This window comes from Ricinus communis, chromosome 10, assembly GCF_019578655.1.
Source record: "Ricinus communis isolate WT05 ecotype wild-type chromosome 10, ASM1957865v1, whole genome shotgun sequence".
NCBI classification, from domain to species: Eukaryota; Viridiplantae; Streptophyta; class Magnoliopsida; order Malpighiales; family Euphorbiaceae; genus Ricinus; species Ricinus communis.
In genome coordinates, this window is record NC_063265.1 from 10508552 (window position 1) to 10521957 (window position 13406).

The 13406-nt window shown below is 34.7% G+C and overlaps 3 protein-coding genes across 3 annotated transcripts; 1 reads left to right on the forward strand and 2 right to left on the reverse strand.

Annotated features, from left to right (window-relative positions):
- LOC8258652 (inositol phosphorylceramide glucuronosyltransferase 1) lies at positions 1-4883 on the reverse strand. The gene is made up of 10 exons (XM_015721032.3): positions 4316-4883; positions 3507-3627; positions 2809-2994; positions 2105-2268; positions 1572-1679; positions 1278-1415; positions 1071-1187; positions 641-923; positions 436-559; positions 1-303 (listed from the first exon to the last, which is right to left on the reverse strand). Exons 1-10 carry the CDS (start codon positions 4553-4555, stop codon positions 168-170), a joined length of 1617 nt encoding a protein of 538 aa, XP_015576518.2. The 5' UTR covers positions 4556-4883; the 3' UTR covers positions 1-167.
- Positions 4884-5221: 338 nt separating this feature from the next.
- LOC107261478 (protein RISC-INTERACTING CLEARING 3'-5' EXORIBONUCLEASE 1-like) lies at positions 5222-6674 on the reverse strand. Its single transcript, XM_015721051.2, has 2 exons — positions 6591-6674; positions 5222-6280 (listed from the first exon to the last, which is right to left on the reverse strand). The coding sequence occupies exon 2, from the start codon at positions 6134-6136 to the stop codon at positions 5447-5449; it is 690 nt and encodes a 229-aa protein (XP_015576537.2). The 5' UTR covers positions 6137-6280; positions 6591-6674; the 3' UTR covers positions 5222-5446.
- A 2904-nt stretch (positions 6675-9578) lies between these two features.
- Positions 9579-13404, forward strand: LOC8258651 (leucine-rich repeat receptor-like protein kinase PXL1). The gene is made up of 2 exons (XM_048380117.1): positions 9579-12750; positions 12852-13404. Exons 1-2 carry the CDS (start codon positions 10104-10106, stop codon positions 13259-13261), a joined length of 3057 nt encoding a protein of 1018 aa, XP_048236074.1. The 5' UTR covers positions 9579-10103; the 3' UTR covers positions 13262-13404.
- The last annotated feature ends 2 nt before the right edge of the window (positions 13405-13406 follow it).

Genomic DNA, 13406 nt, shown 5'->3' on the forward strand with positions numbered 1-13406 from the left:
TTCAAAACTGAATAAGCATGTTAAAACTATGATTAAACTATTCCTCAAAGAATATTACAACAGAATCCCTGTGAAGAAAGGCATTTCTCTATTCTGACAATTATAAAATCAATCTCAATTAATTGAATATTGGACAGTATAAAATACACCTGCATACATCACCAACATCATACACGTATGCTCCTTGCTCGTGTTGTGTCCCAATCTTCGAAACCTTTCAAAAATGCTCTTATTGCAAGGTGTTCAGAAGCATATGTCATGAAAGATGCTAAAACAATACCTCCTGCAACCACCAAGCCTAACCTGTAAAGGAATCACACACCATATATCAATTCACATTCTTCTCAGAAGTTCCAAAACCAAACACTTCCTCAGAGAGAGAAAACGAGAGAGAACTAAAAATTTGACATTTCAATAAATGTTGAAGCAAATAACCTCATAAACAGAGCAGTAATCCCAAAAATACATGGTAAAGATGGGGTTGCAATAGCCAAAAATGCCATTCCTAGCCCATAATACCAAGTACCAACATCACATAATGATCCTTGCCGTTGATGACCTGTGTCAGTTAGAAGGGATCATCAAACTTCAAAACTTTAAAAGGGAAAATTAGCTAAACATGAAATCTTAGTGTACAAACCTTTTCCAGATTCATGATCAGAAGATTCAGGATTGGAGGAAATAAATACTTGAGTTGCCGTCATCTTTCCCCATAGATGGGCCAAATGGAGATAACCTCCAAATAAAACGAAGAAGATTGTGAATGTCCATTCATACATTAAGAGCATACCAGTCCATGGCATCACTTGCCGAGGGACAATTGCAAGACTAAATGCAATGGACATGAGAGCAGCCATAAAACACACAAAGATGGAAAGTCCGCCCAAATAAGCAGGCACCTTTGATTGTGCACCATTAGCAAACTGTTTCACATATTAACAAAACCTTCAAGACACTTGAATAATTATAAACTAGTGCAGCAAAAGTAAGAACATTAAAATTTCAGAGAGAAAGTATACTAAGAGCAACCATGACCATCAAATCTAGAAAACAAGGAAGAGGGAGCTAACATGATTGGCTGAGTTGAAGGTAGATGAAGAAGAAACACCAGCATATCCATTAGATCTAATTGTGTAGTAGAAGTGTCTCATATGATCAAATAATGAATTTCTGCAAAATGCCCGTGTCTGCCCCAACAATAGTAAACTTAGAGATCCAATGACAAATATAAATTGTTAATGAACATCTCAATACCAAATAACTGGACAGCTGCTAACCTGAACAAATGATCGATAGTAAAAGAAGAGTACAGCAACTAGTGGTAAGATGAAAAGAAATTTCACGAGCAGTTCATTATTAGGATTTTTGCCCCCTCCAGTTCCAGGAAGGGATTCCTCCAGCTGTTCCCGGACATTCTGCAACATTAGGAAAGAAAGTCATATACTGCCAAATCCATAAATTCTCTCTTCCATTCAACAATCGACAACTCCAACACCAGATCTCAAAGGGGGAAAAAACTAAACCAGAAGGTTGTCAGGATCAAGGGGGAAAAAGCAAGAGAAGAAAAATACCTGCCAGACATCAACAGGTTTTAATAGCCAAGATGTCCACCAGTCCCAAGGTTTAAGGGGGCCTAGTGTATAGTGAATGACATGGAGCTCGGTCTCATTAACCATCCACTACACATGAAAGGTATACAAAAGTAAGGATATCTAGTTATAAAATGCAGGTTTGTCATTAGAATTATCACCATAATGGTTAGAATAAAGGTACAGATGGAGTTCATTACATAGTCCTTAAAATAATAAAATTTTTAAAATGAAAAAATAATGAGAAAATCTCACCGTCCACACTAGTGAACAGATTCCAATGTCAAATATTAATCCATGAGATACTATGTAATAGGAATTACATGCTATAACAAGAAAGTATGAACAACATATAATATAATATCCACTTAATCCATAATACCGCACCACAGTTCGTAATGTGCCTTTATACACAGGCATAAAGGTACATGAGCCAATCTGTTCATTATAATGAGGCCAGGGAACTGGCTCATCAGTATGCCATTAATAATTTGCAATATCTATGCATCTCATACCTTGTTAGCAAGCATGTAGAGACCAACATCTGCATTATATAGAGTAGAGAGTCGCTCCATAGCAGGTATTGATCTCGAATCCAAATCTTCCTGGGGCAAATTAGGTTGAAAAACATGTGCATTGGGAAAGTCAGGGTAATATGAGTTCAGAAATCCCTGATCTCCTGTTATTAGAAAATCAAAGGGAAAAAAGTTAGTAATAATCCTTGTACAAATAGAAAGAGAAGACACAAATTAGTAAGGAAAATACACATGTCTATATAGCTCCTTCTCAAGATGTAGAAAGTAGCCAACATCCTTATGGATATAAGAAAAGAAAACCAAAAAATAAGAATATAGCACCAAGAATCATTTTAACCCATGGAAGCTCAAATAATAAGAGTCCAAGGAAATACTGAGTAATCTAAGGGCTGTACAACTGCAATAATTTCAAGAGTGTCTGAAAACATGCTGTTTGTCATTAGGATATCCCCAGTACAAAGATGAAGCAGTAATAGAATTCCTTTTATTTATGAAGCACAAATAACAATCTAGAGTCCATAGTTATTTGGCTTCAGTAAAGATGATAACACGAAGATCAAAAACTCCATTAACAGAAGCAAAGGAAGCAAAAACAAAGTATTTTCATGAAGTAAAACATCAAACATATGAATCATTAGTGTGATACAGGCACTAAGCCAGAGCTAGAAAGAAAAAGATTTCACCTCCAGTATAAGAATGCAAAGTGTTCACTTTGCTCATCATGTCATTGAAAACAGATTGAGATGGTTCCAGTACCATGACTCCTGAATTGAACCTCTCTGAATGCTTCAGGTTAGCACAAAACTTTCCACATTTAAAGAGATCCTCAATACTTCTAACCACAATAGTATCCGCATCAAGAAATACAACTGCACAAATAAATACCAAAACATGTGCTACATCAATCATAAGAGAAAAGACAAGGATAAGCTAGAAACTCGAACAGCTCAATCCAAAAGAACAAGGGAAAGCAAAATAACGAACCTTACATTCTCATACTATGCAATACAGACAGAATTTCCATTAACAGAAGTTGAATAAACTAGAACCGTTTGCAAAAATAATTGGGCATCTTACAATAGTAGCAGGAATCAGTAACTCAACTCTTTATATAAATAGTATTGAGAAAAATAGGCCTTTCATTTAGTTTCCTGGAAAAAGAATAGACATAAACAGATAGAATAGAACAAAACAACAGATATTGCGATACATGCCAAGGTTTTCACTCCTATTAAATCAGAAATTATTACATTATTCCAGTTTCAATTTTCCCCTTCTTGCCTGCTAAGCACTCAGCATAATACTAGAAACATTCTAAGAACTTGACATGCATGTTCACTCATCCTTATATTGTGAGCAATTTGGCAGGTAAGAAATTTACCTTTCCTGTAGTTGGTCATATTAAAGATCTTAAGCTTTGTATATACACCCCAGAACCTTTTTGGCCGCGCTTGATTAGGGTTCGCCAATAAAGTAATCTTCTCCACTATCCATCCATCAGCCTGTGCAACAATGAACCCACAAAATCCATTCAAAAATAAGATCGCAAATATAACCGGCAAAACTTAGAGAAAATGATGCAAAATGAACATCCTTACTCTATCTTGTTTACAAAACTGAAGTTTCCGGCTTAACCATAAAAGTACCAGTTATATCTTCAGTAAACACTCTTTTTTTTGCTTAGCTAAAAAATAAAAAGCATATCTCAGCTTTAAATGATTCATCCAAATAGTTGCATCAATTCAGGTTTCAGTAGATTTGCATACAAAATTAAGAATTGCAAAACTCCATACAGCCTCAGCATCATTTATATATATATATATATATATATATATACACACTAGCATGAAAGTCGATCTATTACGACCAGCGCGGTTGTTCGTATTTCATTTTCTTTTTCCAAGCCAAGCCCTTCTTAGAAAGCACACGCTGAGTTACTTACGGAATCTCAAATCTCTTTCGACGCCGAGCATTTTTTATGTGTCTGGGTCGATTAGAGGTTCGGTTTGCTTCTCCCCTTTAGCGTTCTGTATATATATATATATATATATATAACCTTTTCACTAAGCATAATGAATAATTAATTAAATCCCATTTTGGTCATATTTTTATTAACAAACACATTTAATTCAACAACCAAACATATTAACAAAGAAAAAAGAGATTATAACAATAATTACAAGAAACTACCTCAAGAAGCTTCATGGCGTAATCGGAGACACCATCGGAGACTAAAACAACCCTATCCTTCTTTGATCCAGTGTCCTTAATTGACTTCCCCAAAACCCTAACTCCCAGCAAGAATTCATCCCCGTACAATAGCGTTACATAAGCCTTATCAGTTTTCTGCAATCTTTTTGAATCGCCAGATTGAACCGAGACTATTACTATTAGTATTAATAAAGCTCCAATTTTTGATAAATTCATCATAAAAAAGTTCAAAAGTGATGAACCGATTTTCTCGAGAAAATGGCTGCAATTTTCCCGAAGTAGTAAAATTCGAATCTTGTAAATACGTAAGCGCCTTTGTGCGTTATTCGATGTTTTGAAAGGGTTATTGATTTCGATTTCGATTTCGATTTTAAACTTTTTTTTGAGGGTTTAATAGTGAAAGTGAGACCAATAGGCGTCGTTACTGACTCTTCCGTTGTTATTTTGATCGGTCTTCGCGGTTCTGGAACACTAAAATTATGATTCAATGCATTCAGATCTACAAGAGCTCCCTTCACAGTTGACTTTTCTTTTTTCTTTTTCCTCTTTCTTTTGTTAATTCTGTTCCTTAAGATTTCAATAAAAATTTCTGGACTCCAAAGTTTCTTGAAGTCAATGGTCTTAACTAGACCAAAAAGACAATTAGAGCTATTATACTATAATTTATTAATTTTTAATTATATATATATATATATATATAAATTACCATAAAAAAATTTTAAATAAAAACTTTACGAGAAATATGCAAATCTCTATTTATTAAAATTGTTTTGCCTCATTATCAAAAGGCCAAACATAGTAACTTAATCTCATTTTTACATATAGAAATAAACTAAAATCATTATAATATTACTTTCACGATAAGAATTTTTATTTTTATAGCAATTAAAAAAAATGATTACTTCTATTAAATTTTTCATGAATAAGAAAATACTATAATATCCACAGCAATAGTTTATACTACATTAGAAAAAAAATAACAACAATTGAGGTAAACATCAAAAATCTATTACCTTCTGCCAAGATATAAAAAGGCTTCACAACAACAAATTGCAAACAACCACAAATTTTGACAAGAAAACACACAGAGACCCTACAGAACACAAAAAATTAAGAAAATAACCTCTTGTTACCACTATCCAAGAGCTTTTTACCAATCTTGTATGCAGCATAAGCATCGCTAGCTGCACATTCAATCTGCTCAGGGCTAAGATTATGATCAAACCAATTCGACCACAAAACTGTGTAAGGTTTTGGCTCGAATTTTACGGATAGAATCTTATTGGCCAATTCTCTAGCACTGTAGAAGATGAATCGAGGATTATCTTGAACCTTGGCAGCCCAATCACTCAATTCCACTGCGTTCCTGATCACAACTCCGTAATCTTCTCTTAGTTTTTGCACGTCTTCTTTGATATGAACTCCGACAAAGACTATGTCCTTGATTGCAAAGAAACGTTTCAGAGACGGTGAAATGTAGTTAGGGCTAAGCCTAATCAAGACACAACCAAGTTTAGTGCATATTGTTAATAATGCAATGTGGTGTTCGACTTTCCTAGAATGATGTTCTGACCTATCAGAATGAACGCTATGATCAAAAGAATATCTTCCTGAATTACTTCTTGAGGAACATCCTTTGAATCCCCATTCCATTTCGAAACCGACAACTGTATCACCAACTTTAAGCATGTCCTGAAGCAACACGTAAAGGCAGAGGTGGGATTCTTCGTCTGAAACTACCTCTGTTACTAGATTGTTGCCGTCACACATTGTCATTTGAGGTCCGCGCAGGGTTTCCATTTCTTAAAAGGTTTCTGCACGGGTCGTAAAGAGTACTGTAGCTTTCTTTCTCCTTTAAACTCAAAGATGAAATTTGAAAAAGATATATAATTCCAAGCCCTCCCGTCTTTTGCCTTCGGGAATAATTGATTCTCGGTAATGTATCTGTACAAAATGAAAGCAATCATTGCCCAAATTTACAAAGAACCAAAAAAGAAATTGAAAAAAAAAACCTAATTGGAGCCCGGAGTTCAATGAAAATTGCATTTTAATGAATCATAGCAAGCACGATTAAACTTTGAAAATGAAGACATTCAACCAAAAAAAGAAAAATGTGATCAAGTTCGAATGTCAAATCATTGGCACCGCAGTAATGACATTCAGTGGATAAAATATATATATATATATATATATATATGTATACACTGAATTCAATCCTGTTGAAAGAAGCGTCGTTGAATTTTGAAGAACTTACAAGGAAATGTATTGTGTTGTTGCAGGTTTTCTAAAGAGAATAAAAAAGAAATGGTGTCAATCAAAAAGGAACTAATTAACAACCAAATAAAATTTTAAAAATATTCAGATTATATGAAAGAATTACCTTAAACTTAGGTATTGATGCTATTTTAAGGTCATGATTATAACTACTTTTAACAGAATCTGAATTTATAGAAATAGATATATGTTATATACATACATTTTATAATGCTCACCGACAAAAGTTTTCTCTTCTGGAAGAAGGCTACAGATTTTCTATATATAGAATCTAATTCCTTATTTTGTTAGGGTAGAAAAACTAATGAATTTAACTCCATTTCGTACTACGGAAGCTACTGTAAGAAAAAAATTCTCGATTCCCACGCTGAAATTGAAAATTTCCATACAATTCAATCTACAGAAGAACGCCAGGAAAAAACAAATTCTGAAAGCTTTTCTTACGGAAATAAACGGCAAGCGTCGCTTTTGATTGTCCAATTACACACCTCTTATGTTTTTTTGTTGATCATGGAGAGAGGTGCTTTTTACGACAGACTGACCTGACCTTCGCCACCTGGCATATGGTTTTGCTGATGCTGGCGCATGCCACATCATCCTGCAGGCCTGGGCGCTGGAGTACACCACGTTAATTGTGACCAAAAAGTTTGATCTTGCCAGCTGCCAGAGCAAATAATATATCAGCTAATCATATGCTGACATGGAACATGATCCATCCCTATATTATGCCAGCTAGCTAAGCATATGCCACATCACTCATTTGACAGGTGGCTAAAGCCACATCACTACCTTGCAATGACTTAATCCCAAATGAGTTAAAATTTGTTCATAAATATTCTAAATTTTCTTTTATTTTGACTTGCTAACTTTCAAATTCTCCTTTATATAAATTTTTTTATTTCAATTCCTTATAACAATTATTTTTAAAAACTATATGTTTTAAATCTGAAGTCTCAGGAAAAATTTTTATGATAAAGCGATAATCATTACCGTAGAATTAAAAAATTAAAAAATAATATTTTAAACACATTAAATTTTTTTTATCAATTTTAAAATGTTTTCCAGCTTCTAATATTCCTTACTATATTGTAGTTAAGCCATTGTCTCTATACAATTTTTTATATAATTTTCTTTTTTCTTTTTGTTCGAAAGGTTATTGATTGGATATAGATATATTCAAACTCAATCATTGATGCATGGTATTATTTATTTTATTTTGAAAATCTATGTATATTAATATTAGGTATTATGCTAATAGTGTGACTAATATTCAGTTAGTGTCCACTGTGATAAAGTGGCTAAAACACAAAGCATAAATAGAAAGAAATTTGTTTACTATTTTTAACAATGATTTATTTGAAATGCTGACATCAATTATTATTGTTCGCATTTAAATGGAAGGCCCTTAACCAAGCTTTTATGGCTTTACTCTATAGATAGATACAATAAAAGTTCATCTAATAAGGTTTTTCGAAACCGAAAAAGGATTCAAATAGTAATAAAATAATCTTATTATAAAAGTATTTTCACAAAAGAGATTAAAATTTTTATCTGATTGTCTACTTTCTCTTGTATTATATTTTTTCATTTCACTATTTCTTTTTAAAGTTCAATAAAATTTAAACATCTCTCAGTATTAGACTAATGCACTCTATAATGAAATGATTGAAGGAGGTGGCTTTGGCATAAAGGCATGTGGGGTAACCTAAACTTTACACTCTCTTATTGGTTCTGAAATGAGTAAACAAAAAATGTATAGCAAAAGATATTGTTGTACTTGTGCATCTTCCTTTAAGCCAATGGGAGGATGTCCCAAAATAAAAAAAAAAAAAAAAAAAAAACCCAATAATGTAACCAAAAAAAACTAAAGTCCTTTCCTAGGGAAATTGTCCTTTGCACATGGCCTCCAGCCTCTACACCATGTATTATGGTTTCAATTATTACCCTTTAATTGCCCCTCCCCCTTTTCCTCTTAGATGCTTATGTATTATACAGACTTTGTAATAATTGGATGCAGCCAGATGTGTGCATGTGCATAACTTAGAAATTTAGGCCTTAATTTTATTGTTTTGGGGAATATGAAGGAATGGTGTTTGGTAGGGAAAGACAATGATTGTTGAAACTATTATCACTTGTAGAAGAACCCTTTCCTCATGGGACCCATTCTTTCTCTCTCTCTCTCTCTCTTTCTCTCTATTCATAGAAAGTTCCAAGTTGTCTATTTTGTTTTTCAATTTCCCCTTTCAATCCTGTAACATGGGCAGATTCCTCTATCAATCATGTTAGGGTTAAACATTGTAACATTGGAGCATCTAGTTTGTGGCCTAAGAGAATAAGAAAAATATTGAAATCTAAATAATCTTCTATTGTCTATCAATTGAGGTTGAAACTCACCGTTCTAGTATCATTAATCTAAAATTTTAGTTAAGTCTGATTAATATTTTGATGGGTTAGTGATATGATTTATATTCTAATACTATTTTACCAAAAAGACAATTGTTTTACCTCAAAAACAATATATATTCTCATCCCAAATTAAATATGCTTTTTAACTAAATTAATATATTTTCTAGTTTAATTATAATTAAGATTTCGAATTCCAACGTTATATAAAATTATATTAAAATTTTTGAAATAGTATTTTACTATCTACAATAGTTTTATCCGACAAGCTCTAGATTAGTCAAACTAACCCAGAATACTAATTAAAAAAATGTGCTAACATTACTCCATTAGCCGCTCGGCAAAAGGAAATAATGAAAAAAAAAAAAGCTTCATTCTCATGAAGAAAATTCATACCTAAATATGTGAAAAGAAGAATTATCTGTTATGAAACCCATCTAAACAATTATAATTGACAAGAATATAGACTATTCAATTAATAGATGGTCTAATAAAAAGTGCTTATAAAATGTTAGAAATATATAAGTTCAGTGGACTAATATTAAATTTGTAGTTAAAATGCTTTTTTTATCTGCAATTAGATCATGATTAGCAATCACAGTGCACAGGTTTTTAAGGTAACAGAAGATAAAGTACAAGCAGATGATCAGTTTAAATGTCTAGAACTAGAAGATTAAATCATTGTAACTGGTTGATTGATTCATTCACATGGGTTGACCATGATCTATAGTATAAAAAAAAAACAGCAAAATTATTATCATATATACTATCCCTGAAAACACATTCTCTCCATGTTTAAGTGTCTGATAGATTTCCAATGAGTCCAAAGCTTTACAGTCAGTCAGTGCAGATTATTAGCTGGTTCAGATCCCAAGAGCCCACGTAAACACAATTAAATTTAAACATTAGTTACTCATTAATTATAACAAGCTTGATGTCTCTTACTTAGCTTCTCTCTTGCTTTGCTGCAGTCTTCTTCTTCTTCTTCTTCTTCTTCTTCTTCTACTTCTGCTGCTGCTGCTGCTGTTAGAGCTGAAAAATGTCGCATAACTAGAAGGAAAGAACATAATATACTATCAAGGACAAGAAAATGAAAACCCAATTTCTTTTCTTTTTCTGTTTCATTGGTCTTTCTCTTGTTTTTATTGAGGGAGCTCAAATTATACAGTATGGTGACGAATTGGCAACTCTACTGTCGATTAAATCTAGCCTGATTGATTCCTCGAATCACCTCAAGGATTGGAAAATGCCAAGAAATTTAGATGACAATCATTCACCTCATTGTAATTGGACTGGGATCTGGTGCAACTCCAAAGGCCTTGTCGAGAAGCTTGTTCTCTTCAACATGAGTCTCAGTGGCAATGTATCAGATCATATTCAAGGCCTGCGTGATCTTTCTGTTCTTGATATTTCCTGTAATGAGTTTGCTTCTTCATTGCCAAAATCATTAGGTAATCTTACTTCACTGGAGAGTATAGATGTGAGTCAGAATAACTTTATTGGCAGCTTTCCTACTGGTCTCGGAAGAGCCTCAGGATTAACTTCAGTCAATGCATCAAGCAACAACTTTTCGGGACTTCTTCCTGAAGATCTTGGTAATGCAACATCACTCGAAAGCTTAGATTTCCGAGGGAGTTTCTTTGAAGGTTCAATTCCTATTTCTTTCAAGAATCTGCAGAAATTGAAGTTTCTTGGTCTTTCTGGCAATAATCTGACTGGAAAGATACCAATAGAGATTGGACAACTTTCTTCTCTAGAGACTATAATTCTTGGATATAATGATTTCGAAGGCGAGATCCCAGCGGAGATTGGCAACCTAACCAATCTTCAGTATCTTGACTTGGCAGTTGGCACTCTCAGTGGTCAAATTCCGGTGGAATTGGGCAGGCTGAAAAAACTTACAACTATCTATTTGTATAAGAACAATTTTACGGGAAAGATTCCACCAGAACTTGGCAACATTGCATCACTACAGTTTCTGGATCTTTCTGATAATCAGATTTCAGGAGAGATCCCAGTGGAGATAGCAGAACTGAAGAATTTGCAGCTCTTGAATTTGATGTGCAACAAGCTGACAGGTCCAATTCCAAGCAAGATTGGTGAGTTAGCCAAATTAGAGGTACTTGAGCTATGGAAGAATTCTTTGACAGGGCCTTTACCCAAGAATCTTGGAGAGAACTCACCATTGGTTTGGTTAGATGTGTCGTCGAATTCATTATCCGGTGACATTCCGCCTGGTTTATGTCAATTTGGGAATCTCACTAAACTCATTCTCTTCAATAATTCCTTCTCAGGTCCAATTCCTGTAGGTCTTTCCACCTGCAAATCCTTAGTCCGTGTTCGAGTCCAAAACAACCTCATTTCTGGAACAATTCCCGTTGGCTTTGGAAGTCTGCCAATGCTTGAAAGGCTAGAACTGGCCAACAACAATCTTACTGGTGAAATATCAGATGATATTGCTATCTCTACTTCACTTTCTTTCATTGACATATCCCGAAACCGCCTCGATTCATCTCTCCCTTATAACATCCTCTCCATTCCTAAGCTTCAGATATTCATGGCCTCCAACAACAACTTGGTAGGCAAAATCCCAGACCAGTTCCAAGATTGCCCATCACTTATACTGCTTGATCTTTCACGCAATTATTTCTCTGGCACACTTCCAGGTAGCATTGCTTCATGCGAAAAGCTTGTGAATCTGAACCTTCAAAACAATCAGCTTACAGGAGAAATCCCAAAAGCAATCTCAACAATGCCCACATTAGCCATTCTTGACCTGTCTAACAATTCTTTAATTGGTCAAATCCCAAAGAATTTTGGGAGTTCACCAGCTTTGGAAATGGTCGACCTATCATTCAATAGGCTTGAGGGTCCAGTTCCCGCTAATGGAATTTTAATGACCATAAATCCTAATGATCTCATTGGAAATGCCGGTCTTTGTGGTGGCATACTTCCCCCATGTGCTGCAAGTGCTTCAACACCAAAGCGAAGAGAGAATCTGCGCATTCATCACGTAATTGTCGGGTTCATCATCGGAATCTCAGTGATTTTATCTCTAGGTATTGCATTTGTAACTGGGAGATGGTTGTATAAAAGATGGTACTTGTATAACAGTTTCTTTTATGACTGGTTTAAGAAGAGCAGCAAAGAATGGCCATGGATACTAGTCGCATTCCAGCGAATCAGTTTCACTAGCAGTGATATTCTTTCTTGCATAAAGGAATCAAATGTAGTTGGCATGGGAGGGACAGGTATTGTTTACAAGGCTGAAGTTAATCGGCCACACGTAGTTGTGGCAGTTAAGAAGCTATGGAGAACAGACACAGACATTGAAAATGGCGATGATTTATTCGCAGAAGTGAGCCTTTTGGGGAGGCTTCGACATAGAAACATCGTGCGGTTGTTGGGATATCTGCACAATGAAACAAATGTAATGATGATATATGAATACATGCCTAATGGAAATTTATGGTCAGCTTTGCATGGTAAAGAAGCTGGAAAGATTTTGGTTGATTGGGTCTCAAGGTATAATATAGCAGCAGGAGTTGCACAAGGGCTGAATTATCTCCACCATGATTGTAATCCGCCGGTTATCCACCGTGATATCAAGTCCAATAATATATTGCTTGATGCAAAGCTAGAGGCAAGGATAGCAGATTTTGGATTGGCAAGGATGATGGTTCACAAGAATGAGACAGTATCAATGGTGGCAGGATCTTATGGATACATTGCACCAGGTGAGTTGCTTGTTTGCATTCATAAGATTTTCTTTTATTGTGAAAATTAATCCTCTTCTATTTCCTTGAGTTTCACTAATGTTTATGCCTCGTAATGGCAGAATATGGATACACTTTGAAGGTTGATGAGAAGAGTGACATATACAGTTTTGGTGTTGTACTTTTGGAGCTTCTAACAGGGAAAAAGCCTCTAGATCCTGCATTCGGAGAATCCACTGACATAGTTGAATGGATGCAGAGAAAGATTAGAAGCAACAGACCATTAGAGGAAGCATTAGATCCCAGCATTGCAGGACAGTGCAAACATGTGCAGGAAGAGATGCTTCTTGTTCTCCGAGTAGCAATTCTTTGTACTGCAAAGAACCCTAAGGACAGACCATCTATGAGGGATGTCATAACAATGCTTGGAGAAGCAAAACCAAGAAGGAAAAGCATTTGTCACAATGGAGTACATAACCCTAGTAAAGAGAAGCAAGTGTTTAGCAACTCGCCCGTAATAGGCCTTCTGTAGAAACAAGTTCTTCAAAATTGCTGCTTCATATGTAATTTTTCAATTTTATGTAAATCTTATTTGTTAGAACTGAATTGTTTCTCGAGCTCAGTTGAAAGTATAAACCTCATTACATGTTGATATGAATTCCCCCTGTTTTTCCATT